The sequence below is a fragment of the Pterocles gutturalis genome, unplaced genomic scaffold, assembly GCF_000699245.1.
Source record: "Pterocles gutturalis isolate BGI_N339 unplaced genomic scaffold, ASM69924v1 scaffold32358, whole genome shotgun sequence".
Lineage (NCBI taxonomy): Eukaryota > Metazoa > Chordata > Aves > Pterocliformes > Pteroclidae > Pterocles > Pterocles gutturalis.
In genome coordinates, this window is record NW_010126911.1 from 12926 (window position 1) to 39277 (window position 26352).

Sequence of the window (26352 nt, forward strand, 5' to 3'; positions counted from 1 at the left end):
TACACGCTCACTTGGGGGTAGCTGTGTATATGGAAAGGAAGAGGTGGGTTCTGCCTTGACACAGATGTCCTGAGGAGAGAACCCTTCTCTGGCAGGAAGGAAGCAAGGAGGCTGGTTTTAATCCTTCTGATCACTTACTGGTAGATTAGAAGCATCTGCCCCCAGATAATTTTTGTTTTCTAAAGTGGTATGCACTTTATGTGCAATATAGGTGAATTTTGAGCACAAAATCAAGTGTTTTTAAGCCATTTAATGCCACTGGGCTGTATATACCTAAGGTAAAGAAGATCATTTATTGTTTTTTTTTTTGTTTGTTTAACATTCTTGGTAGTACCCCACTTCCTTCCATACAGCTATTTCTTTCTGAGCGTATTCCTCGCTGTACAAAAACAGATTATGCAGATACTGTATGTGTGTCAAGGATGGAGGATGTGTTTAAAAATGTGACTCTATTAATTTGTAGTAATTTGTATCATATTTCGAGCTTTTTTTTAAACTTTGCTGTTCAAATTACTAGTTTTGGTTAGTGTTGCAGGTCTCTTGACATGCAATAGCAGGAAGCATTGTGTGACTTAATCTTATGTTCTGTTGAGTTTAGGATGAGCCAAAGGCTTCCTCTTTTGTGGAAGAGAGGGGAATAAAATCTTCATGCCCTGAGATTGTAGGGCTTATGCAGTGACTACATTGTTCCAGGGAACTATCCAGTGTGTGTAGAAGTGAGGGGATCACATGCCTGTGTTATTCTTCCTATTTTCCATGTCTCTTCCTGAAAACTCTCTCTGCACTTGCACTCCCTGAGAAGCACCCCTTTTCTGCTTTCTTGTGATGCAATTTATGCTCTTCTGACTTGTAAAGCTGTCCAGAGAAGGTATAAAGGGGCATCTATTTCTCACTGGAATATAAAGGAATGGTTGATAATTATGGCAGTAGCAGCATATTGAGCAACTCAGTGGTTGTCACTGAGCTGTGTACTCAATCATGGTTTCAGCATGCTTCCATGCTTGATGTGCCATAGATGCAAAGGTGTGAGGAATCCTGTCCTGCTCACCTTCATTCAACAATCCTTCCTGCGAGCTGCAGCAAGGCAGTAGTCACTGGACAAAGGAAGTGCATAACCTTCTAACTTGCTGCATGCCCATTCCTCTTTATGCACTTCTCTTTGGAAATGCGGGGTTATAATCATTGCCAGAGTCTGTGTTGCTTTTGTAATGTATTTTTTATTCCTTTTTGCTAGCTGGCTGGCCTTTTGCAATTCTCAATTCAGGACGTATCCCCTTCCAGAGAGGAGGTTTCTGTAGTGATGAATCCATCCAGTATCCATACAAAGAGGACACCATTTCTTATAAGTTATTAGCAGGATTAATTATTCCTTTCAGTATAATTGTTGTAAGTTTAAACTTTTCTTCATTGCATTTGATTTCATTGGGGGTGGGGAAAAGGGAGGAGGGGCAATCTGTTAATACAGACTTCTCTAACTGTATTCTAAGATTTCTCAACTTTAAAATAATGTCCTTAGACCAGGTGCTACAGCAGTAGAAATGGTGTTCTGGCAAGAATAACTAAAAGGTTTTCTTTAATTGAGATCAAACAACTAGAATTATAGAACAGAAAAAGAATACCTTAGAACTATGGTGGGATATTTTGTTTTATAGGTGGCTTAATTGTATAGTTTGAGAGAGATCAAAAACCTCTTCCCTTACTATACTGGTTAAGAATAACACTAATGTATTTTAAATGGCTGTCTCATGCTTTTCTATTTTGGGAGCTGCCAGTTTCAGAATATGAGTTTGCATGATGTATTAAGTCAGCATTTTTATCTGCCACAGAGTAATTGGAAATACTTCCGTGTGTGGAAGTGTAACAACAGGTACTGAGTTCTTCAATAGAAAAATATTATGCCTTCCAATCAGCACTTATCAAAAGCATAACTAGAATAAAAAGAATAGGTAGCCAGGGAGTTTTTCCATGGATGTTTTCCCAAAGGTCAGGATAAAACAGTGGGCCCATTTGTGTTTGAGTCAATGCTCAAACTTGTTTTCATGCTGCACCTAACCTGGCTGAAAATGGGGTGCTGTTCTCCTTCCCTCCTGCACACCAGATCAGTGAGCTTTAGAGATTGCCTCTGCGACTGCTAGTTTGGGATCTCCTTCTTTGACCACAGCTCCTAGCTCATTTGAACTGCCTCAAGCATATAGTGACTCTGTGTCCTTAAGATTTAATTACGGGCTGTTAGTTGAGCTCACCTAATAGCTTACTGTGGATGAAAGGTGAGGTCCCACTATTGTCCTGTATTTTGCCACGTCTGGTGGATTGTCTGAACCAGGATAAGCTAGTGACTAAATTCCTTAACCTGGCAGAAAACAGCATCTCTCTTTGAGCTAGGCTGAGTGAAATGGCTCCTAGAAGAACAGAATATCAGTGCTGGGACAAGAAGTGGTGAGAGCATGGGCAGAGTGGAGAGCTGGACCTCATCACTTAACCATTTTGTGTCCTAAGTTTCATGGGACTGTGCTTCAGTTACAACAATGGCCCTTCTACAGGGGCTTCAAGATACCTGTCCAGATGTGCTACAAAGCTTCTGACTCCACTCATGGCTCTGTTCGGTGGCATCCAAGCTCATCAGAGTTAAAACTCTTCTATGCTAAATAAGATTTTTTTTTTAGGTGTATAAATATTTACCCAAGTATATTTTAGGAATCAAAGCAGGAAAAGGAGCAGCTAAATGTAAACCTCAGGATTGGGCAGCTGTTCCTCTGGGCTAATGGATTAAAATCAGGAGGGACATTATTGCAATCTAACTCTTGCATGAGGACTGCATGGATTTTTATCCAGGTTCCAACACAAGTGTCAACTTGTAGCTTATGTTTGCTCTCGGGTGGAATTTTTTTTTCATAACTGTAGAAATGTGGGGCTGGGAATCAAAACTAGTTTTCCTTTTCTCGGAAAAGCTGCTTCAAAAACTTGCAGAAATGCTTCTGGAGCAGATAAAACTTTTTTGGTTTCTGTCTGTTCTAGTAACTGGCAAGTGTCTTATGCTAAAAGATCCTGCCTTTTAAGATAAGACTACTTTTTTCACCCTGTTACTACTGTTGGTAGTCAGTATTGACTAAGATCAGCAGTACTTGGTCCCGACTGAAGTCCATCTACCTTGTTGCTGCATTTCTAGCAGCAGTTAAAACAGAGGAGTGAGGAAGAACAGAAGAATAGACCAAGTGAAGATTGTTCTTTTGCCCTCAGTACTTTGCTACCAGCCATTTGCAGCTCAGGGACTTCCCAACTCAGAAAAGGCATCAGTGAATATTGTATTTTTTAATGGACGTATTTCCTTTGAATTTATCCCATCTCCGTATGAGCCTGTGTGAAGATCTGGCTAGCAAAGTTACAAGACCAGGGACCATCTTGTACTTATGAAATTGAGCTTTTCTGTCAAGATTGCTTTGAAGCCAGATGGCAAAAGCAAATGTTGGTGTCCTTTACTGACTGCTCAGTCAGATCATTAAAGATGAATACTGATGTCTGCATTCAGTGATGTAGTTGCATTGACATCAGCTAATTTTTTTGTCACCTCAACTGAGATAAGTGACCTGCTTGCAGGTTTTGCAGCAGTGTTCTTTAAAAAAAGGATTAATTATTTACTAGTCATCGTTGTGATATTTCTGCTCAACCATCTTCATTAAGAGGTGACTCTCTGGGATAGGTAAATAAGCATTTACCAACATCTATTTTACTGAAAACTTTCTCAGCTTTAGTTCATGTTCTGATGTTTCCCTGCTTCAGTCCATGTGTCAGTATGGTGCAGAGTATAAAACTTAAGGGTCACATATTTGATGGGATTGTCTCTTTGCCTTTATGCAAAGCTGCTGACAGCTACTTTGTCTGCCCAGGTGTCAGAATGTCCAATAATAGCTTCATTCACCAAAGCTCTGCTTTGCTGGGATCCCGGACGTGTTGCTCTTAAGTGACAGACAGAGCCATCATCTAATCTTTACAGGATTTTTAAAGATTACTTTACATATAAGCATACAGCCCCCCCCCCACCTGATCATCTGTATGAGTCGAGCCATTCTGTACAAAATGGGACCATCTGGTTCATATCCATCCTGTCTGAGGTGAAGGTGTACTTGGTTTAAGGAAAAATTTACTTTCTGAAAAAAATAAAATTGCGGGAAAACAAAATTAAATCTGCTTTGCTGTCAACACTTGATGCACGCTTGATGCATGTACCTTGAAAAATCCTTGGAAAGACCTCTGTAATACCTGTCTTTCTCTACTCTCAGTTTTTTTTTTGCCCTGAAGATTTAATATTCCTGAAGAACAGGAAATTTATTTGTTGAAATAACTAGCCTTTTACATCTGGAAATGAAATCTAGACCCTTTGGCTGCACAAAAAAAACAACAACTTAATGATGAAATAAAAAAAAACTTGCTCAGTAGAAGTTTAGCTGAAGAAGACTCAATGTAGAATAAAATGTAATACCGGAGAAAGTGTTTCTAATCATGGACCATGCCAAGTAATATGGATAAATGTTTCTCTGAGAAGGCTTTGTTTTAATAAATATTCTGAAAGTCAATAATAAGTTCAACAAGAAGCAGGGTAAGGTAAAAGTTTTCTGTTTTCTTCTACATAAACATGTTTAAAGTGTGGACATGGTTACTGCTGACTCTTGGAGAACTTAAATTTGCAGCTTAATGTTTATTAAAAAATAATTTCTGAAACTACATGTCTGAATATTAACAATAGAATAATAGCTTTCTTTTTAAGCAATTATGTGTAATGGTTGTCCTTATTTCTCTTTCAGATAATCCTAGGAGAGGCTCTCTCTGTCTTTTATAATACTTTGCACTCGAATTCATTTGTCAGAAATAACTACATAGCCACTATTTACAAAGCCATTGGGACCTTCCTTTTTGGAGCAGCTGCTAGCCAGTCATTGACAGACATTGCCAAGTACTCCATAGGTAGACTGCGTCCTCACTTCCTCGCTGTGTGCGAGCCCGACTGGACACGAATCAACTGCAGTCTAGGTTACATTGAGAACTTCTCATGTCAAGGAGACAAAGCAAAAATCAATGAGGGAAGGTGAGTCTGGCTAACCTTGTATACTTGGTTGTAAGACCTGTTTCTTAACTTAGGACAATGAGTTTGATATTGCTACTGCATTTTTTTTTTTTAATTCTTGTAATGAATTTTAAACTTTGTGCCCTGTCTAGACACAGGAATTTCTTTCTAATTTGTGGAAACTTGTTTTATTAATGTACAGAAGAATGCATAAATTATTGTGTATTTATTTCTGCTTTTTTACAAAATGTGGGCAATGTTCAGTTTTAATTTGCTTCCATTTAGAATATCTATGCATCCCAATGAAGAAAAGAATTTGAAATCTGCCTTGAAAATCAAAATGTCAAATAGCAAGGAAAAGAGTTCAGATTTAGAATAAAAAAAAAAAAAAAGAAACTGGATGTGTCCGTATAAAAATATGATGGAGGACTGGTGAGACAATTACTCAGTTTTCTCATTATTAGGTGTTTCATTACCTTAAATACTTACCTGCCAGTTCAATTGCAGCAAGATAACAGGGAAACAAGCATGAAGTGTCTCATACATTGGAGCTTTGTCACTGTTATAAACAACGTTGAACACTATTGAAAATATTAAAGTATGTTATGAATAATTTCTGGTATTAGTGTTGCTTGAGATCCATGGAAGCATAGCTTTAGAGAAAGTCCTTGCTGTTCTTTTTCCAGAAGACCTGTATACCCTCTTAGTTAGAACTTCGTATGCGTGAGGTCTAAATACATGTGTGTAGGTTTTGCTCTCTGTCCTCTGTGTTCATTTGCTCTTCTAACATGTGTCCCCTATGGATCTCCCAGTAGCATGTGTCATGTTTTTCAGCAGCCACAGGAAGATACTGCAGACTGATTTGGTCGGGGACCAGGTCTAGCTCCAAGTCATGGACAGCGGCTGTTCAAAGGTGCCAGGAGCAGTTTGTATTTTGAATGTCTGTTGGTAGTAGAGGAGCAAGTGCACAGTGGTAGATAGGCAGTATATCAGATAATCCTAAAATGAGCAGAACCTCATGCAGGTAGTCAATAAACAGATGGGAGTTTATTCTTTGAGATACTAAAGTAGAGGAGTGTGCTTCATGTGCAGCTTTTTTTTTTTTTTTGTATCATTAATGCCCATAATTGTGCTTAGAAAACTTTTATTTATTTATTCTAAGCTATTCTAGACACTGATCATTAGATAGACTTTCCTTGCCTGTGAGTAGCCCTGTAGGGTCAGAATATCCACTAGTAAGGTATAAGTTTTATCTCTGTTCCTGGAAATAAGAGCTATACTTCTAAAGACTTATGTTGGTCACTTTCTATATGACTGTAAGTTTGGAGAAAGGCAGAGTACACAAAGGAGGATTTTCATGAAATGTAGGAAACAAAGGATTTCTAAACAGCGTGTCTGTCAGACTTCTAAAGGTTACTGACTTTTCAAAGATCTGACTTGTAGCAGAAGGACCTTAACTGAAATAAGGGAGATGCTACCTCCCCCAAATTAACAAATTGTCTTGGTACCTTGTCAGCTTTGCAAATTTTAGCATGGTGAGTTAGCAGAACTAATTGCCAGAAATTAAGTCTTCAGAGTTTCAAAGAAGATAAAATGGTAACTTAGAACACTGGGGGGGTGGAATACAGACTGTGATATATTACATTGTGGCTGGGGTAAAATGCTTCGACTTTTTTTTTGTGTGTGTGTTTTGAACACACTAAAAGTAGTAATTTTTTTTATCCTGCTAGTATGTGAAAAGATACTTCTCCAAGTTTCAAATGGAATGAGTCTTTAAACAAAATTGCACATGCTAGGGTGCTTTGTGAAACAGAACTGTGTGTCTTTCAGCATGAAACTGTGAGGTTAGCATTCAGCTTGGGGATAGCTCTTGAGTCTTCAGTTGGACTTCTCCATGAGCCTAAAAATGCTCCTCAAATGTAAAGAGGGAAAAGGAGGAAAATTTGAGTTGATTGTAATAACTAACATGGCCCTGAAATACCATTTTCTGTTTTGGGGATGCTGAAAACCTGAGTTAGCTTATCCTCAAACAGGGAAACAGATTCTTTTGTTGTATGAGCAGAACATAGGTGAATGGCACTTAGCTTTTGTTCTGTCCTGTGCAACTAGTGCTTTGAAATCTGACTTCCATATTGGAAGTAAAATGTGTCTGTCATCTCTAAACTGAGAAGCTGCTAGGTTTGTATTCCCAGGTACTGTTTTGTTCCCTTTTTCTGTTGTCCCTGTTGCTACCCAGAAAATTAAGTAAGAGGGCTCGCCTTTTTGGTCAAAGCTTGCCTTGAAGTGATGACTTCAGTGTGAGCTTACCTGTGGTGCTTCTGCTCTCAACTGAGGCTTTTCCATGCACAGGAAGGTGTACAGAAGAAGTAAATTAGTGAGTGGTCAAAGAAGGGTAGGTTAAAGTGGGACATCATCCTGTATAGATGGATGTCATGGATGTAGTAAATAATTTTGTGCATCTTAAGGAAATTGGGCGCTATGTCTGAAACGGTGGTTTCAGTGATCTTAGGTCATGTGCCTGCATACCTCACAGTTAATAAGCCACTAAAAGGAGAGAATTAGATTGCAATGAGTTTTGCAGCAAGTTGGAGGAGGTCCGTAGGCTGTCAAACTGTAACCCAGAGGTGAATTTCTGGATCATTTGGACAAAATTTAGTGGCAGGCTTACTACCATCTACCCATATTTGGGTTAAATAAGTGTACAGGTAGATATACCAAAAAAGAATGAAGTCAGGACAATCATAATGTTGCATACAAAATTATATGTTCTGAATTCCTGTGTAGTAGTAAACTTGAGGTTGTTTTTCAATATTTTTAGAGATTAATGCTCAGTTGCACAGTCAAAAAGACTAGTCTTTGTTTACTATTTCTCAATTCATAGCAGGAAAACAGTGCTTCCAGTATAAAAATCCATTGTGTGCTTCCACTGTGCATATTGTACTCTTCTGTTTGTTCTCTCCTGTTTGTTCTCTCTTCCCTTTTCATCCCTTGTCATTGTTCCTTCTCATAATATCATGCTAATCAAAAGTATAAAATGGTTTTGGTATGCAGCATCTCAGAGTAGATCAAAGCTCTTGGTCTGAAATAGAGTAAGTAGGTATGTGTTGAAGAGGTTGGTGTAAGGTGGAGGTGTCTGAAAGATACTTCAGAAGTAGTACAGAATTAAGAAATGCACAATTGCTTCTATTTCTTCCTAATGGTAAAACTGGAAGGTGAAACATTTCAAGTATTATGATGGGTTTGGTGGCCAAGCCACACACCTGCTCACTCAATCCCACACACCCCAAGCCCCCCCAAGAATAGAGGAGAGAATTAAAGGGGTAAAGGGGAAAAAAAGGACTCATGGGTTGAGATTAGAACAATTTAATAACTAAACTGCAATAATATTGCAAATAACACTATATACAAATGAGTTATACACAGAGATACTGCCCCCCCCCCGCCCCTGATGACCAAGGCTCAGGCTGTTCCTGGCTAATGATTCCGGAGCAGGGAGAGTCCCGAAACAGCACTCTCGGAACAGAGATAACAGTCTGAGTGTCCCAGACCGAGAGCTGACCGGGGTGGGGGGCAGGAAAGGCCTTGGGAGAGCGACTGCCTGAGAGGCGAGATGACCCGGAGCAAAAGAGACCCGGAACCAAAAAGGGCCAATCTTCCGGAAGGTCCTCACCTATATACTGGGCAGGATGTGTATGTTATGGAATAGATTATTGGCCACTTTGGGTCTCAATCTCAAACCTAAGAGCAAATCCTGGGCTAGTAACTGGGGCTGTGCTCCCTCCCAGCTTCTCCTGTTTGCAGACAGCTAGAGAAGCTGAAGGACCTTGGCAGACGCATAAACATCACTTTTTATCAGCTTTCTTCTGAGCACAAATCCAAAACACAGCCTCTTGCTAGCTATTACGAAGAAAGTTAACTCTGTCTCAGCTTAACCCAGGACAAGTATTTTCTTATTTTTATTTTTCCACACATAAAGATTAAGAAGATGAAGTAAGCTGTGGAACTCTTTGTAGTGCTGGGGTGTGTAATTTTATAGCAGGGTTCAAAAAACTATTTGGACAAACTTCTAGAAGAAGAAAACCAAGCAAACAACCGATGTTTCTGGAAGCCTATAAGTTGTGGTTGGAGGCTGAGAGAGTTTTGGGCAAGCAGCATTGTGTATTTTGTTCAGCTACTGAGTTCTGCAGATCTGGTGTTTGCAACTCTTCGCACATGTCTACTATGTTATAACATGGGGGAAAGATAATTAGTCTTTATTGTTCATCAGTAACAGCAGGATTAAAATACATGCTAAAATACGTATATACTTTATCATTAATATAAACCAATGAATTTATGGTTGTCTAAATTAACAAAGTAGCTGTGGGTTTTGGTTAGTTTCATTAAGTTTTACTTTCTAACCTGAGCTTCATAAGCTCATTCTTGCTGACTTAAGTATCTTGTTTGCCCTGTGTCGTGCTGAACACAGAGTCCTCTTCAGTTTTAAATAGCTTAGGTTCTCCCTGACAACTTTTATAGTGTGTTTGCACTTTCTGTACTACGTACGGGTGGTTAAATGAAGCTGAGGATCACAGTCACAGTTGTGTGCTTAGTAAATCTCTTTTTCATATTTGTTGAAAGATACACGTAAGAGTTGGCATATATTGCTTGAAAGTATGTAGTACTTGCAGATCTCTAAAATATGCTTGGAAATCACTAGTTATTAAAAATTGCTAGTTAAATTAAGTATTCGCATTAGAAACTGTACTTCTGTGTCAAAGACAACCCTTTCTTGAGACAGTCTTTGGCATTTAAGATAGACACATAAGCTTGGTATGAGCTCTACATCACAGAAGTTTTCTGAGGGTGAATAACTTATACAGAACTGCATTCTCAAGCTTTTATGAAGGTCTTGCTAGGTTTGAGGCAAACTAGTTGTGTGTAGAGCTTTGCAGTATTTAATTTAAATAAATACTAAGCGTAGTAACTCAGTAAAAGTGCTTGACCTGTGAACGTCATTTTTCTTTTGATTATCAAAATAGCAAAGTTCTCCTTAAAGCATATAATGCAGTTGAATAAGATGCATATTTTTAAAATGTAATTACACTGGGCAGAAGGGTACAGAACTTCATATCATGTAATTTCTTTACTGGGAGACAGTGGCTTATTTTAGTGTTTTAGAAAGGTGAGTTTGATACATAAGTTTTAGTGTGTAAGAAACCAAGGGTTCCTCCTGTTACTGGTGCTAGCAATTAAGATGTCACTTTTAGTATACCAGTGTGTACTTTAATGTTGCTGGATTGCCTTTAAGGTACTTTCTTCAGCACCTGTAAAGATAATGTCTTGCCAAATGGCTCTTTCCTCCTTTTTCAAATCAGTAAAGCAGAGCTCAGTAAAATAGGTAGGTGTGCTAGGCTATAACCCTGATCAAGTGGGGATGTAAGTGAGCGGTCTCTGCTAATCTCTAATCCCTTTGGTTTTTGCAGCTCCCGTTCTTGTTCAATCCCTCCTTCTTTTCTGGCTTGCTAAATCTTACCTTTGCCTGGCTTTGAGTTGGTTGGCAAGATACCCAAATTCCTCGAAGAGGAGTACGGAGGGAGGACACTGAAAGGACAGACCATGGCTTTTCCATTCCTTATTGGTAGCTAAGGTGTACTTCCCAAACCTGTACGCTCAAACCAGTCTGTAGCAGGTTGTTCATGCATCTTGTTTGTTAGCTTTCTTCCATCTACGAGAGTGAATAGAAACCACAGATATTCAGCAGCAGGAGCTGTGACTTAACATTTCACTGTTCCTGTTGACTGTATTTTGCTGTAGTTGCTGGTTGTCTGTCTGAAATGAGTTTGTAAACAGTGAAGCTTAACCAAGTAGAACATCAAGAGCTTCTGTTTTCCTCTAGTATTTGAATTGTGGGATAAGTCTTCAACACTCAAACCACTCAAAAAAGCCTTTGTTGTTAGTGCACCTTAACACTTGCTTGGTCTGGAAAAAAATTTTTAGGCTTCTGGTAGGGGAAAAAATGCAACTCTAAAAGCTATTTGTTTAGGTATGCTTAAATGTATTGTACTTCAGGACTTCAACATGGTGATGGGATGCCTTCTCACTGTATTGTTAGACTGTACTAATACGTTGTGTGGCGATGTTAACTGGTTGCTCCAAACTCTTTTTGGCAATCAGGAGTTGCTAATTCTACTCTGATTGCCTTTGTGCAGACAGGCATTGGTGATCCCTAGGTAGCAGGATCTGGAATCCAGGAGACATGCCTGACCAGGCCAGCCTGAAACTGGAAAAGGTCAATCTTAACTATGTCTGTAAACTTGGAGGGTAATCTTAAGCAAAGACTGAGTATTTCTTGTTGCTTGTAAAATCCAATCCCAAACAGAATGATTGTGCCTTACATAAAGGTTCTGCCAATACTTTTTTTTGGAGGAGGATGGGAACTTGGTAATGGCAATAAGCTTTTCTCTCCAGATTTATAAAACTCTTTCTACAAGCAGGGTAAAACTTGACCAGAGGGCTGGAGCACCTCCTGTACAAGGACAGGCTGAGAGAGTTGGTGTTGTTCACTCTGGAGAAGAAAAGGCTCCAGGGAGACCTTAGAGCAGCCTTCCAGTTCCTAAAAGGGGCCTATAGGATGGGGAAGCACTCTTTAATAGGGAATGTAGTGACAGGACAAGTAGTAATGGCTCTAAGCTGAAAGAGGGTAGATTTAGATTAGATATTAGGAAAAAAAAAATTATTGTGAGGGTGGTGAGACACTGGAAGAGGCTGCTCAGGGAAGTTGTGGATGCCCCATCCCTGGAGGTGTTCAAGGCCAGGCTGGATGAGGCTTTGAGCAACCTGGTCTAGTGGCATGTGTCCCTGCCCATGGCAGGGGGGTGGGAACTAGATGATCTTAAAGGTCCCTTCCAACCCAAACCACTTATGATTCTGTGAAACTAAAAAACAAACCACCCCAATAAAAAACAGCCAAAACTGAATACAAACCCCAAAACAATAATGAACCCCCCTAAACCAATCTTCTGGTGTTGAAGAGTTGTGTGTAATTGAAAGAACATTTGAATGAGAGTCTCTTTTTTTAATTCTCAAACAATGTAGCAGGTGCGGTATACTGCTTACACTATTTTTAGAACTTAATTTAGGATTGTGCTATCATGTATATATATCATATTATAAACTTGGCAGCACAAACAGCACATTAAAGCCTTGTGTAAAGGTCAGGTATGTTGAATCTAATAGTATTTAAACTTACATTTTATCCACAAAATGTTAAGGATAAATGTTGTAGCATGACGTATGCAGTATTATATTGCTCAGTGTCTGCTGAATAATTTCTCAAGGACAATAAAATATACTAGGGTGGAAATAAGTAAGTTCTAGTTACTGCTAAGTTCTAGTTACTCCCTAAACTTTTCAAACTACGAAGTATACTTCCTTAAATTTTCTGGTTTTAGAATAACTTCCTACAGTAATAATGTAGGAAAAAATTGGGCTTGTCATATCAGTACTCAATAAGGAGTGTAAAACACAACTGGTGGTAATGCTGTGTTGAACTTAAAACCTTTGAAAGAAAAAGGCTTTTTTAGTTACTGTGTTCCTCTTCTCAAATGTTCAGTGTACCTGATTTGCTTGTTGTGCCATAGTGGTCACAAAAGTCTCTGAAACAGAAACTTGCTGGGACCAATCAGTTTAGTGGATAAAAGTTCAAGAATCAGTTCAGATAGCTTCATAACCCAGTTCCCAGGTATTCTTCCTAGTTTTGGATTAACCTAAATCTGTCTTATTAATACTGTATTTCAGGATGATTGTTACCTGCAGATGATGGTGAAGCTATTTAAAAAAAAAAAAAAAACAAACCAAACCTTTCTAAAATTTTACCAAAAAATATTAAAATGTTTCAGAAAATAAACATGCTGGCTTCTCTTAAAAGCTAATGTTTTCTACCCTTTTGAGTATACCTGTAGAGATATCTTGAAATTCTATGAATCCTTGTTTTCTGAAAGTTTCATTAAACTTTTTCTTACCGCTGAATTGATTTCTTCCCCCCACTCAGTATTGTTATGTCCACATCATCTTGGAGACTGTAGAGACCTTGCTACAATGTCTGACACAAATGGCTTAAGTACTTTGTCTAGGAAGCCTTTGTGTGTATGCAAGAGGGAACCTTTGGAGGTCATCTAGTCCAACCTCCAGTTTAAAGCAGAGGTAACTGTAGAGTCCTGACAAGCCCTATGCATCCTGATTTGTTGAAGAGCTCTGGAGGCGGAGATTCCACAGCGTGTTGGGAAAATCTGATCCTTCAGTTCTTGCCCTTTTTCTGATCATCACAGAGAACCCCTTCCTCTAAACAGCTTCATCATGGCATCATCTACCATTTTCAGCACCACTGGATGCAAGCTATCCGGTCTCATGGACTTGCAAATCCAGCTTTAAGTAATCACGGTTAGATCTCCCTTGACTAGATAGTACCTCTTTCGTCTAAACGTTCACTACTAGGCATGGAGACCTGGGAGACTGAAAAGGTCTTGTTGGAAGACTTCAAAACCTGAGGCAAAGAAGGTGTCAAGACCTTTAGCTTTTCTATGCCCTTTGTCACAGCATAGCTCACCCTGTGCAGTGGTGGCCCTGTGTTATCCTTGTCTTTGTTTTGCTGATGCGGTTGAATACCTTCATACTGCCCTTTAAATTCCTCACTAGCTCCAGCCTTGGTCTTCCTAATTTCTTCTCTGCTTGCTTGGGTGACAGTTCACTACTAGGCCTTGATAGGCAGTCTATTTTTGCCTCTCATGATTTTTTTATATCTGAGCATGGTCAGATGTTGCTCACTGAATTGAGATGTCCTCTTGTTGTTCCTGCTTGTTTTCTTCCACAAGGGGATGGAATGTCCTTGTACTCTGAGGAGGTTGTCCCTGAACTCCTACCATCTCATGGCTGCTGCATCCAAGGCTGGTGATGACATACCCAATTAGTTGATCCTTACTCCAGAGTAACAGATTAGCAGGGAGCACTTTTCCTGTTAGGCCTCTCCAGCCGTAGTATCAAAAAACAAAAGCTGTTGAACTGCTTGCATGTACTCTTCCGGCAGATTATGAGGCAGCTGAATTTCCTAGGAGAAGCCTTTTTAGATATGAAGTGCCTGAGTTCCTGTGCTTTGAGTCTCTAGAAGTTTTAATCTGTACTTGGTGTGAGGGATGCCTGGTCTTTACTAGTTGATTCTAACATACCTTGGGGTTGTGTGCCCCCTTGCGCCCCCACTCCCTCTTTCCATACAACAATTACTAAGACTGAAGGGAAGACTTAAAAATTCTTCAGCCTTGGGCAAGGCTTGCACCCTGGCCTTGAAACATCTAAGTGAGCTTCCTACTTGCTGAGCTTCTCTAATAACTTTGCATTTCAGTTTTATCCATCTCCAGCTGTACCTTATGGTGAGTTAAAAGGAGAAACATTAAACATATGGTTTAATTTCTTGAACCCTTCAATTCACTAACTTTTACTCTGGAGTTTATTTATTGAGGTCTCATTTAAGGTGCAGATTTGGAGGTGTCTCAGTCTTCCTGTCTCTTAAAACACCTGCTGTTGAGGTATTGTTGGCTTGTTTATGTTCTTCTTTTGAGATACAGGTATGAGGGCTTTTTGTCTTGTTTATGTATATGCTCTGCTTCAAACTGTACTTCATAATTGACAGATGTGTCCCTTTGTGATGGAATTTTATTGTCCTTTTGGACGGCAACTGAAAAATCTGGACTGAATTTCAAATCTGGGTAAATGCTGAGTCCTGCTCTTGTGGTTTGTTTCGGTTTGGTGTTTTTTTGTGTGTGCTTTTTTTTATTAAATTTATAAGTCTTCCTGAATGCAGTTTGAAACTTTCATATTTTTGAAACTGAAATATTGCCAGTACTTCCCTGACAAAGTGGTTTCAGTGTTGTGCAAGGGGACAGTTCAGGTTTCTACTGAAAACAGAGGGGGCAGTATTCGTTAGAGCAAAAACAAAAAAGCATATAACAAACATCTCACCCCCCACTTCTTTTCATGCTCTTAAAGTGGAGAAAGGAGAGGTATTACACAAATGTAACATGTTCTATAATTTTCAGGTAAACCAAGAAGCTTTTTTCATTCTAGGGATGTAAAGTGCTTAATTATCATGATGCTGGTATGAGGCATGGAACAGTTGCTCTCATTTTGCAGGTGGGAAGACAAAAGCATAACATGTTTTTCCATGATTAACACACTGCAAAGCAAAGTTGGGACTAGATAGTAGGGCTTCACATCTCTTCTGCAGAAGCACATGAGAATGTAACTCTAACCAGTCTTTTGACAGATTAGCCCTTTAAGCAAACAATTTTAGCTATGATAGCAGGTTTCTAACTAACCAATTAAGAGTGCAAAACGTTGTATGTATGCATAACTTCTGTTTCTGAGCAAATGGAAGGTGGTGCAGGTGATCTGCAAATGAGTACTGATGGTGGATGTACTTAAAGCGGTGGTTGCCTTAGTTCTCTTCTATAGGATACATTAAAATTAATTTGCTGTTAAAACTTTTTGTAGCTGAAGCTTAAATCATATTGTAAATTGGCTCTGAGGACATGCTTTAATTTTTCAGAGCTTTTGAATCAAGTTTTAACAAAATAATTTTTTATTAATTGTTTTCCCTTAACAGGACAGTTGAACATAAAGGAGGAGGAATGGAGTGGTGGTTTGGGTATTCAGAAGATAAACTGGATACCAGCATCTTCATTTAGGCTGATAATGCTTTCCACTTCTAGTCATGCTAAATTTGTCTGCTGTATGCAGTACAGCTTTCTGATTTATCCTATTGCTTTAACACTGGTTAAATTAATTCCCATCAGCATGCACTCTTGGACAGTTCTTTTCTTGAATGCAGTATTTATTGCACTTTAGCTGAGCAATGCAGGTTTCTCAGTAATGCAGTCTCTGACTTCTAAATAGTGTTGTTTGCTATAACGTTTTAGCTTTTATATTAAGTATGGATGTTGGGGTGGACCTTCAAAGTTCAAGGTCTTGGATTTAGAGGAACACTGACAACCTGGTAACCAGGGAGATCCAAGAAGCTGTCGTTTCTGTTTCATTCATTAGCTCACTCAGCATATACAAAAAAGTGAAACCTTTGCACCTGAAGTGGTAAATACTAAGCTGTGTTGTACAAGTCTAGTTACTTCAGAGGCACTCTGTACAGTTTGAACTGTGTTAGACTCGGAAGGAGACTTGTGCAACAAGAAGGAATGTGTGTGTGTGTGTGTCCGAAATACACTCTCTGAAGTCAAGTTTAGCTTTGGATAGTTGAAAGTCTCTCATTTCGGTCTGTCACTTTGTTCTGTTTGTGGTAATAGATAATACAGCTGTTAAGTTTCATAATTATAATTTTATTACTAATGTACAGATTCCTATCACAACTCGGATGTCTAAAGGAAAAAAACAGTTCCCTACTTCAGTTGATGTATTGCTCCCATGCTGACTGCACTCAAAATAAGCTGTGTGTAGTCTGCCATTGCGAACTCAAAATGTAATCTTCAAAGAAATCTTTAGGAAATGAGAGCTGACTGTTTTGACCTTGGTAATTTATTTCAACACAATTGCCAAGGTGGTGCCGTGTACCAGTAATTTGCCAGGAATTTTATTTTAGCTTTGTTTAGAGCTCTTTCGTAGGTTGTACTCGTGCATGCCAGTAAGGGCAGTTAAATGACTCGGCGCAGTTCTCCGTAGCTAAGCACCCAGGGCTAACCTGCATAACTTTGTTTTGAAGTTCAGCCAAACTTTTGCAACTCGTATGTGGTCCGTTCTGTGTACACCTTCAAAACTGTAATTGTGTTTAGAAAACCAGAACACCCAACTTCATACATTACTTACTTCCATTTTAATGAATACTTTTGTTTTCCCCCATTTCATTAGATAGCCTTTGCAATTGGTTTGCTTTGGTATTTTTAAACCTAAGCTAAGAGACTGGACATTTGCTTGAAGTTAACCCATCTCTATTAAACAATTGTTCCCATCTTTCCGTCTCCCCGCCTCCTGCCTGTCTCTCAGTACTGGGAGTGTTTCTATGATGAAGCATTATTTTGCGTTAAAATTACTTAGCTTGTATGTAATGTTCCAATATTCTTGTTTTGAAACTTCTTAAAGCTTTTGTCAAAAATCAAACTGCACTTAAATCATTCAAGCATAACTGTGTGGGTTGCTTATCTAATCTGTCAGTTTCTAACAGCATCATGAATCAGAAGTGTCTCTAAAGCTGCTACAGACTTAACTACATGTTTGCTAGGAGCGTACTGGTAGGCTGTGTATAGCATTCTGATTATTTCTGTTACGGAGCTTTTAACCTGTGAAGTGCTCTGCAGTACTGAAACATGTATGTTCAGGAATTTTCATCGAAGGCTAATTTAGTATTTTTCACTTATGAAAAGTGAAAAAAAAAAAAATCTCAAGGCGCTTGGATCCCGAAGCAGTTGAAAGGGATGAATGGAAGGTCACATATGTGTACTATTATTCAGATTATGCAACTTTTTCCTTAAGCACTGCTTCTCACTCTTCTGTCATTACTGTTACTCAGGATGTAACATGGACGATTTGGTTGGGAACATTTCCAATCCTGTTGAAATCATTCACCACTACGAGAATTGGAGCTTAGTCAGGGCACCTACACTTAATTTTACACCGAAGGAAAAAGCTGAAATACGGTAGTGAATAAGAGTCTTTAAATACTTAAACTTTGGAAGGTTCTGGGCTGCAGTGGATGATGAAATGGGACTGTACTTGGTGTAGAAGCATAAAGAGCTGCCCTTGTAATAGAAATTAACTGGCAGTAGGGAGAATAAAATCAGAAAGGTGAACATGTGAAATACTAGGGCCTGAGCAGTGAGGTCAACCAAAGTTGACCTCTAGGTGAACCTCACAACCTAACAATATACCTAATATGTATAATACTGATCACATATGCAAAATATAATCTCATGAATATATGCCAATTTATAAAACTTTTGTTGTAATGCTTATAGAGCATTGCTGTAACATTTGCTGTAAGATAATAGTTGTGTAGCAGTAGCCCCACTTGCCAAAGAGATAAACCTAACTCAAACCTTCAAACCGACCTCTACGTGACAGAAGGTAGCAGGGCAGTGATGGGCGTTGTTTAAAGATGCATAATCAAAGATAACCAGACACCTGGACTTCTTCTTAACCTTTTATCAGGCTCTGGCCAAGCACGGGAAAAAGTTAACAAGGGGAAAAAAAACTACACCAGATGCTTTTCACAGCTTAAGACAGAAAGTTGTTTATTCAACTGTATAAAGCGGGAACCGTTTGCAGGGAAATTTGGAAGCCTCCTCTATACAGTGGCCGCACTGTATAGAGATTTCCCAGTTGCCAGGATGGGTTCTCCAAATCCTTTGCTGTAAACGGGCTCCCCAGTGACTGTGGATCTGGATGATGGTAATATAGGGTAATTGGTGATGTATCTTGCTTAATCACTATCGCTAACCCTATGTAGTAATGATTAGGTGCATTAGCTTATTTTGTGCTTGCTGTAGTAGCTTGCTTGTTGTCTTGCTGCTTTACCTTATCTTGCTTTATTTTCTCTGTATTATTTTCCCCATTATTTTGTCACTTTGGACGTAAGCAAAAATAAGTTCACTTTTTTTGGTGCCTGTGTCCTCTGTGCTATCCCCGTCGATTTGCCAAACAACATGCTGTAACATGTACTTCTGTAATCTGGATCACCATTCTGATCTTGCATCTCCTTTGCCTCAGTGTGAACTGGCCCTTCTTAGTGGTGATGCATAGCATTCATTTTCATAAAATAAAACTCCTTTCACCCTTAAACGGTTTTCAGGAAAAGCTGTGCTTGCAGTCTGACTGCTATTTCAGTAGCTTATCATGCTTAAGTTCATTAGAAACCAAAAATTGTAACTTGTGTTCAGTACACTTGAAATTTATTTGGAAGCTAGCTATGGCTAATCAAGCAGATAGATGCATTTTCTCATTCTTGGCGGATTTCCACTGATTTGCAAAGGTTATGCCCAAGTCAACAGAAGGGATAAGTCTCTTAAGATAAAACTTTGGACATGTTTATAACTGTATTGCTCAAACAGTACCCTAGGAAATGAAATCTCCTTAATGCTGACAGTTTTCCCGCTGCCTCCCTTTTCTTTATCCCCTTTGAAGATAAGAAAAATCTGTTGGAGGAAGGGTTCTGCACTCTTGCCAACTGCTTCATGCCCAAAGCAGTTTCTTAAAGAGGGAATAACAATCAAATCCCTGATTTAAGAGGAATTATCTCTTTGTTCTCATTTCCTTTATGTAAAATGATAATAACACTCCTGTGAGTTGGAACAGGATGTGGATAACTTGTGCAGACATGGTTAATGGAACAGAAGCCTGCAATCTCATGCATGTGAGAGCAAACTGTTAATCTTTAGAAATGTTGGTCTGAGTCTCCCTTGCAGCTGTTTTGACTTTTACTCTTTCCTGAGAAGGGCTTACTAAGAAAGAAAAGTAAACAAAAGTCCTGATTTTTTTTTTTTTAAACTTGCCTTTTGTGCATTGAGTTAACTTGAGCGACAAAGTTAAAACTAACAAAAGAGAACTTACTTTGTGGTGCTTCTGCAACATGCAAGTTGAATGCCATTGCAGCATGCCAGTTGGTTGGACTTTGTAATAGCAAGAGCTCAGAATATACACGTCTGTGTATGGTATGAATGCCAGGAGTTGGTAACTTATTGCTCCCTAGATCAAATTTGAAATATTTGTAAGTTCAAGACATAGGTTGACTGCTGCTCATTGGAAAAGGAAAAAATAATAGAGGGATGAGATTTTTCATTACTAGTTATCTTACAGTGAAGTTTATTCTTCTAATAGCTGCTGGTTCAAGCTGCTGCTGACAGATGCAGAATAGTTAGCTAACTAGTCACTACCCAGTTAGATTGGTCCATCAGGGTGTAATATTTCTGTTTAAAATAAATAAAGCTTGCATATCTGCATACTTGTATGTTTTGAGAGATATTTCCTCAATTCCCAGAGAGGGGGGTAAAAAAAACCCCAATAAATTATGCCAGCAGAAGTTTCTAAAAACCTTCAAAATCTGGTCAGCCTAGCAGTGAAGACAAGCCTCATAGTACTCATAACTGAGTCAAACCACCTTCCGTTGGTCCTGAGCTTGGGAAAATGTTACTTTATACCTCTGTTTCTTGTACTGTCTGCAGGGCTTGTTTCAAAAAAAGGGTGGTGGTGGGGAAAGGGGTTAGAAATTAGAAAAAGACAGTTTCTTCCTAGAACCAGCTAGATCTGCATTATGTCACTAGTATAAGCAAGGAACTTTTATTCTGAGTGGCAAGTGGTGTTCCGCAGGGATGGGTATTGGGACCAGTGTTGTTGAACATGTGTTGGTGACACAGACGGTGGGATTTGAGTGCGCCCTCAGCAAGTTGCTGACAACACCAAGCTGTGTTGCGTGGTTGACACACCGGAGGGAAGGGAAGGGATGAGGGACCTTGACAGCTTTGAGAGGTGGGTCCGCGCCGACCTCCTGAAGTTGAACAAGCCCAAGTGCAAGGTCCTGCACATGGGTTGGGGCAATCCCAAGCACAAATACAGGCTGGGAGGAGAATGGACAGAGAGCAGCTCTGAAGAGAAGGACTTGGGGGTGTTGGTTGATGAGAAGCTCAACATGACCTGGCAATATGTGCTTGCAGCCCAGAGAGCCAGCTGTATCCTGGGCTGTATCAAAAGGAGCATGACCAGCCGGTCAAAGGAGGTGATTCTCTCTCTCTACTCTGCTCTCCTGAGACCCCACCTGGAGTACTGCATCCAGCTCTGGAGTCCTCAGCACAGTAAAGACATGGACCTGTTGGAGCAAGTTCAGAGGGGGGCCATGAAGATGGTCAGAGGACTGGAGCACCTCCTGTTCAAGGACAGGCTGAGAGAGTTGGGGTTGTTCAGCCTGGATAAGGCTCCAGGGAGACCTGATTGTGGCCTCCCAGTACCTAAAGGGGGCCTACAGGAGAGATGGGGAGGCACTCGTTATCAGGGAGTGTAGTGATAGGATGAGGGGCAATGGTTATAAGCTGAAAGAAGGTAGATTTAGACTCGACATTAGGAAGAAATATTTTTCACTGTGGGGGTGGTGAGACACTGGAGCAGCTTGCCCAGAGAAGCTGTGGATGCCCCATCCCTGGAGGTGTTCAAGGCCAGGCTGGATGAGGCTTTGAGCAACCTGGTCTAGTGGAGGGTGTCCCTGCCCATGGCAGGGGGGGGGGAACTCTATCTTTTAAGGTCCCTTCCAACCCAAACCATTCTGTGATTCTATGATTTGTGTAAGGAAAGCATTTGGTAAGATCGCCTATAAAAGCAAAAATGCATAACTGAGTGTCTGCAAAAAACTGGGCATAGTCTAATGTATTAACTGTCAGCATTGGCAAAGTTTTCTCTCTCTCTGCTGCTGCTTTAAGTACAGTTGACCCCTCACTTTAAGTATGTTTAGGGAATGGTGCAAGACACTAATTATGAAGTCTCACATCAAACAATTTTTGGGAATAACACTGTCCAGATTAAGATTACTGAATTGGGAAGACTCTGTCAGCCTTTTCCTCTCTGTAAGTGGCTTTGTACTTAAGTGTGGGTTTAACTACTAACAGAGAAGGAACAAAGTGGAGAAATTTGGAACACTGTCTTTCAAAATAGATTTCTGAGTAGTTGCTGCTATTGTTAAAAAAGATGGACTGCTTGTGCGTTTACTTAAATGTGCCTTGCAGTGATAACAGAAGTGCTTAATTTCAGGGTCATCAAACCTTTCAACCCCCACTGATCTTGAAAGTTGTACTCATGCAAGTCTGGCACTTGAGAAGAGGGGATACTGTGAAAACATGTTGATTGCTGAACGCAGAGAAAATTGAGTTTAAAGAATATGGTGCTTCAGCTTAAGCGTAGGATTGGCATTTTATTAAACCACATCCTCTAGGAATATTTCTCTGAATAGTGTGTGGAGCACTCTGGCTTACTTGACACAGATGTGCTGAGCTGTGGCTCTGTCTGGTAGTTATTCTCCTCCAGATCAATGGAACGCGTAATATGGATGTCAGTGGAAGCTTTGAGTCAAACTTGGAAAATCCAGAGAATTTGAGGATAGAGAAGACTTGCTGGCTAATCCAGTGAGTGGTTTTATTTCCTTTGATGTGGGAGTGTGCATAGTGTTTTGCTGGGCCTTCTGTTTTTCTCTAAGGGATCACTCCATAGTTCAGTAGTTGTATTGGGAAGATTGCCTTATCATTCAGCCTTTGCTAGATTTATTGTGGCACTACAAGATATGCTTTCTTCCGATTGATCCCTTTCTACTGACATTTCTAACACTTCAGTTTCTCACTGTTTAATGCTCTACTGTGCTGTATTCCTAGTCTTACGTTTCACTGGGGCTGTTAATTTCCCTGTCACACTTCTGCACTTTGCTTAAACGTTTCTGCATATTCAGGTGACCTTAGAAACACATTATATGGAGACATGACGTCAAGCTTGTTTAATGAGCTCCAGCATTCAGTAATTCACTTATGAAATAATGCACTTTACAAAATACTGACAAGCAGAACTTACTTGCTCTTTCTCAAAAGTGGCAGTGTAAGAAAATGTTCCTTTTATTTGCTGTGTGTTATGTTCCATTTTTCTACTAATTGGAGAAACCTTACCTCCTGTCAGGCAGGCTCTGCTCCCTAGGCTAAGTTAAGTTGCCTTTGTACATGGAAAGGAATAGAACAGAATGGCGTGGTTGTCAGTGGAAAGTCCTGCAAGGCAATCTGTTTTATACTTGCTTATCTGGGAGTAGAAATCCTGGCTAAAGGTACTGAGTGGTTCAGTTCAATTATTTCTTGTAGGAATTGTTTGTACTTGGATTATTTTTCCAGGTAATCTTTAAAAATGCAGACTTACAATGACAAACTATAGTGATTAATTGTAATCAGTTTTACGGCAACCTTTTAAAGAACATATAGCATCCTTACTTTTGTCTTTATCATAAACTGTATGAAATTTGTGGCAAAATAAGTTTTAAGAAAGCTAAACAGGCCTTAAATTACCATGTTTTAAAACCCTTTTGTGCAGCCACTTGGGTGGTTTGATAGACAGGATGTTCTTCTGGCTTTGGAAAGATACTGTTTGCATCCTGAGGAGTCATTGGGAAACTTTTCCATTGTCAAACTAAGTGTCTGAAAGGGTTTTAAGAGTTTTGTTTTTTTTTTTTAAATTCAGTTTTTTTAAAGAAGTCTAGAGACAGCAATATTGCCAAAGAAATTTCACAGGGATTGCACAATGTACAAGTTGGATCAATACTTTGTCCCAGTTGTATTTCTGGCAATACTTCATGTGCTAAGCACAATGTTTTCAATCATGTACATCATACTTATCTATTTCTGATGAGAATGAATTCAGATTTTGTAATCTTCATCTTGGAACAAGGCATTCTTAATGCTGCATTGTGCTAATACATTCCTAAAACCAAGAATGCCAGTAGTCAACAATACCTTTAAACTGGTATAGAAATTCCAAAGTAAACAAAGAATTGTATTTATTCTTTCTCTCACTTACTAGCTTTCTGAATTCCTTCAGGTATCAATAGGTTGCCTTCATGAATTGCAGGAAATGTCATCTTATGGACAACAGGAATAGCCCCAAAGTCAGTGGGTAAAATATTGTCAATAGGAGCCAGGAATTCCTTGTTCTGTAGAACAGCATGCTTTGCTTATGTCTTAGATGACTTGTTTGTCTGAAACACCCAGAAGTCTTCAAAATGCTTGTTGTATTGGCTTTCAAAGTGGACTCTGGCCCAGAGGTTTTAACTGGTGAAGAGTTAGGAGTACTAAAGTGGAGAAGGGACATCTAGCTGAAATGTAATCTTCATGTTTTGGAATTTTGAACATCTGAAGATAACACACTGTCAATTTTCTATTTAAGAACTGAATTTAAAATGTTTGTGGGGATGTGTGTGAATATATATATACACATATATACACACACACACAAAAGTCGTCTTACTCTTTTCAAGACTGCTTATTTAGTATGTCTGAACCTGAAAGCTATTGGCAGTGCTTTGAATCAAATATAAACCAAGAACTCTAAAATCTATGGAGGAAACGTATGTAAGTTTTTTTCTGATGTGGTTTCTTAATTTTATGCATGCAGATTAATGCAGGAAGTTTTGCAGTTTCACTTGTGCACGAGATTGTTTTATTGCTGCTTTTGTGGTATTTATGTAGTGAATGTTTAACCCAATTATTTCACTACATATCAGAGCTGCCTTCATTACCCTGTCTGAAAAGTAGAAGTGGTTCCCTTGGTCGGAAGAGTAGAAATGTTTCCCTGGACCCAGAATTTCCCTGGCCTCAGGCTCTCTGCCTGGCTGAGATATCAAAACAGGGACCTGTGTGGAGGACAGTCTGGAGAGCTATGAAACTTTTAAGTTGGCCTTGTTCGTATATGGCAAACTCTTAAGCGAGGAGTGCTGTGTTACATTGCTGAATTACACAGAAGCCTGGCTGAGACCTGTCCAATAGCCTGCAAAGCAGCTCTGCGCATAAAATGGAAAACAATAGCTTAATGTTTCTTCCATCTCTCCACTTAAGGCTGGATTAGAAATGTCTTTCTGTTTTGCCCTCTCTTTCTGATAAAGAGGTGGGTGGGATTTGTTTTACACCTGTGGTACTCAGCTCCTCGAAGAAACCACCTGTGCAGGGAGGACCTTGCTGAAGGCACCCTGAACTGTCACCATCAGCCGTTGAGTCCCTTCAGTATGGACCTGCTAGAAATCTTTACAAGTTGAAGACAGTGTTGATGCTCTTTAAATGAGACAGCCAAGTATAAAGCTATTTCTAGAAATATTAGATGAGATGTCATCTTTTGCAGTTGGCTGGCTAATGAACTGCCTTCCTGCCTTTCCCCCTACCTTTCAGTGACAGATTATTGTGGTCTGTATGAAGTGGTACATTTAACAAATGTATAAGTGCTATAAACATCTAGATATGAGTTGTTAACTACTGCCTCTTGATTGTGGTCAAATGCAACTCATTAGTTTGAGGTGATTAATGTGTCATTTGTTCTCATACACATACTGTGACTACCAGCTAAGTAACTTTAAAAATTGGTAATATTTGCAGTATTCTGATATTTATCAAGAAGATTAAACAAATATACTGCTTCAAAAGACACTTGATTTCTAGTTTTGAGGATATGTTCACTTGCTGTTCAAACTTCAGAGGGCTAGCAGTTTCTGCCTGATGTGGAGGTCAGCTTAACGCTGGAGTAGGATGGCTGCTGGGTCCTGAGGTCTGTACTGTTTGTCAAAAGCTGTTGTTGGACGTGAGTGATGGCTGTTGTGCCTAGATAGTCTCCTTGAGTAAAAAGCATGGAGGTGTTTGCATTTTTACTAGGTCACTTGTGTAATATGAATTAATATAGCTGAGTGTTGCAAAAGAAAAATAATGAGATATCTGCTCTCTTCTCTTCCAGACTATCATTTTACTCTGGCCATTCTTCGTTCTCCATGTACTGCATGCTCTTCCTAGCAGTAAGTATACTCTTTCCACTTAAATGGCAAGAAAAAGTGCATTAGTTACACAGTAAAAAATTCAAATATTTACCTGGCTGCTTTGTACAACTGACACTGCTTTTGTAGGATGCTTGTCTGAGATAATTAAAGGTATCTCAGTAGGAGTTATAAGGGAATGCCACTGATACTGGGACAAGAAGTAAAATTATATTCAATATGCCTAAAAATTCTTAATATGGTAGTTGGCTTGTGTGTCTTGTCCAGAACGAACCTGGTGACAGTGGGTTTGGAAAATATACTGCTACTTAAATTTAGTTATATTGAAAGTAGTGCAAGCCATAGAAAATATAATAAGATATTTCTAACTTAATGAAATATGCAAAGCCTATTTAAAAAACAAACAGCCTAAACTTAAACTGTGATCAGACATGGATGGGCCCATAAGCACAAAAGAGCAGATGAACTTGAATTTTAAAATTTTCTCCAATCTTTTAGTGGTGGGGAGGGAAAGTGAGGGAGGCGAGGGGACAGATGTGTCTGTGGAAGTAAATACTAACGATAAGATCAGTTGGAGCCCAATCTATTTAAGTTCAAATTGTTCCAAGTCAACTAGGGCAAACTGTCTTCACTCCTAGGATAAGCTTTGTAACACTGAGAAAGAATGTGAGAATGTGATACTGCCACCTCTCAGAAGCACAAACTTAGATACAGGAAAAAACTCGCTAGGTGTGTGGCAATGTGTGGTTTATAATTTATACTGACTGGATTACAGTCATTT

At 39.4% G+C, this 26352-nt stretch overlaps 1 protein-coding gene across 1 annotated transcript in view; it reads left to right on the forward strand.

Annotated features, from left to right (window-relative positions):
- The window catches only part of LOC104465902 (lipid phosphate phosphohydrolase 1-like), a gene marked incomplete at both ends in the record, with an annotated part of 37658 nt that extends 12066 nt beyond the window's left edge, over nucleotides 1-25592 (forward strand). The window contains 2 exons of the mRNA XM_010079126.1: nucleotides 4800-5080; nucleotides 25535-25592. Coding sequence (XP_010077428.1) covers nucleotides 4800-5080; nucleotides 25535-25592 — 339 coding nt within the window. The remainder of the gene's footprint in view (nucleotides 1-4799; nucleotides 5081-25534) is intronic.
- Between the last annotated feature and the right edge of the window lie 760 nt (nucleotides 25593-26352).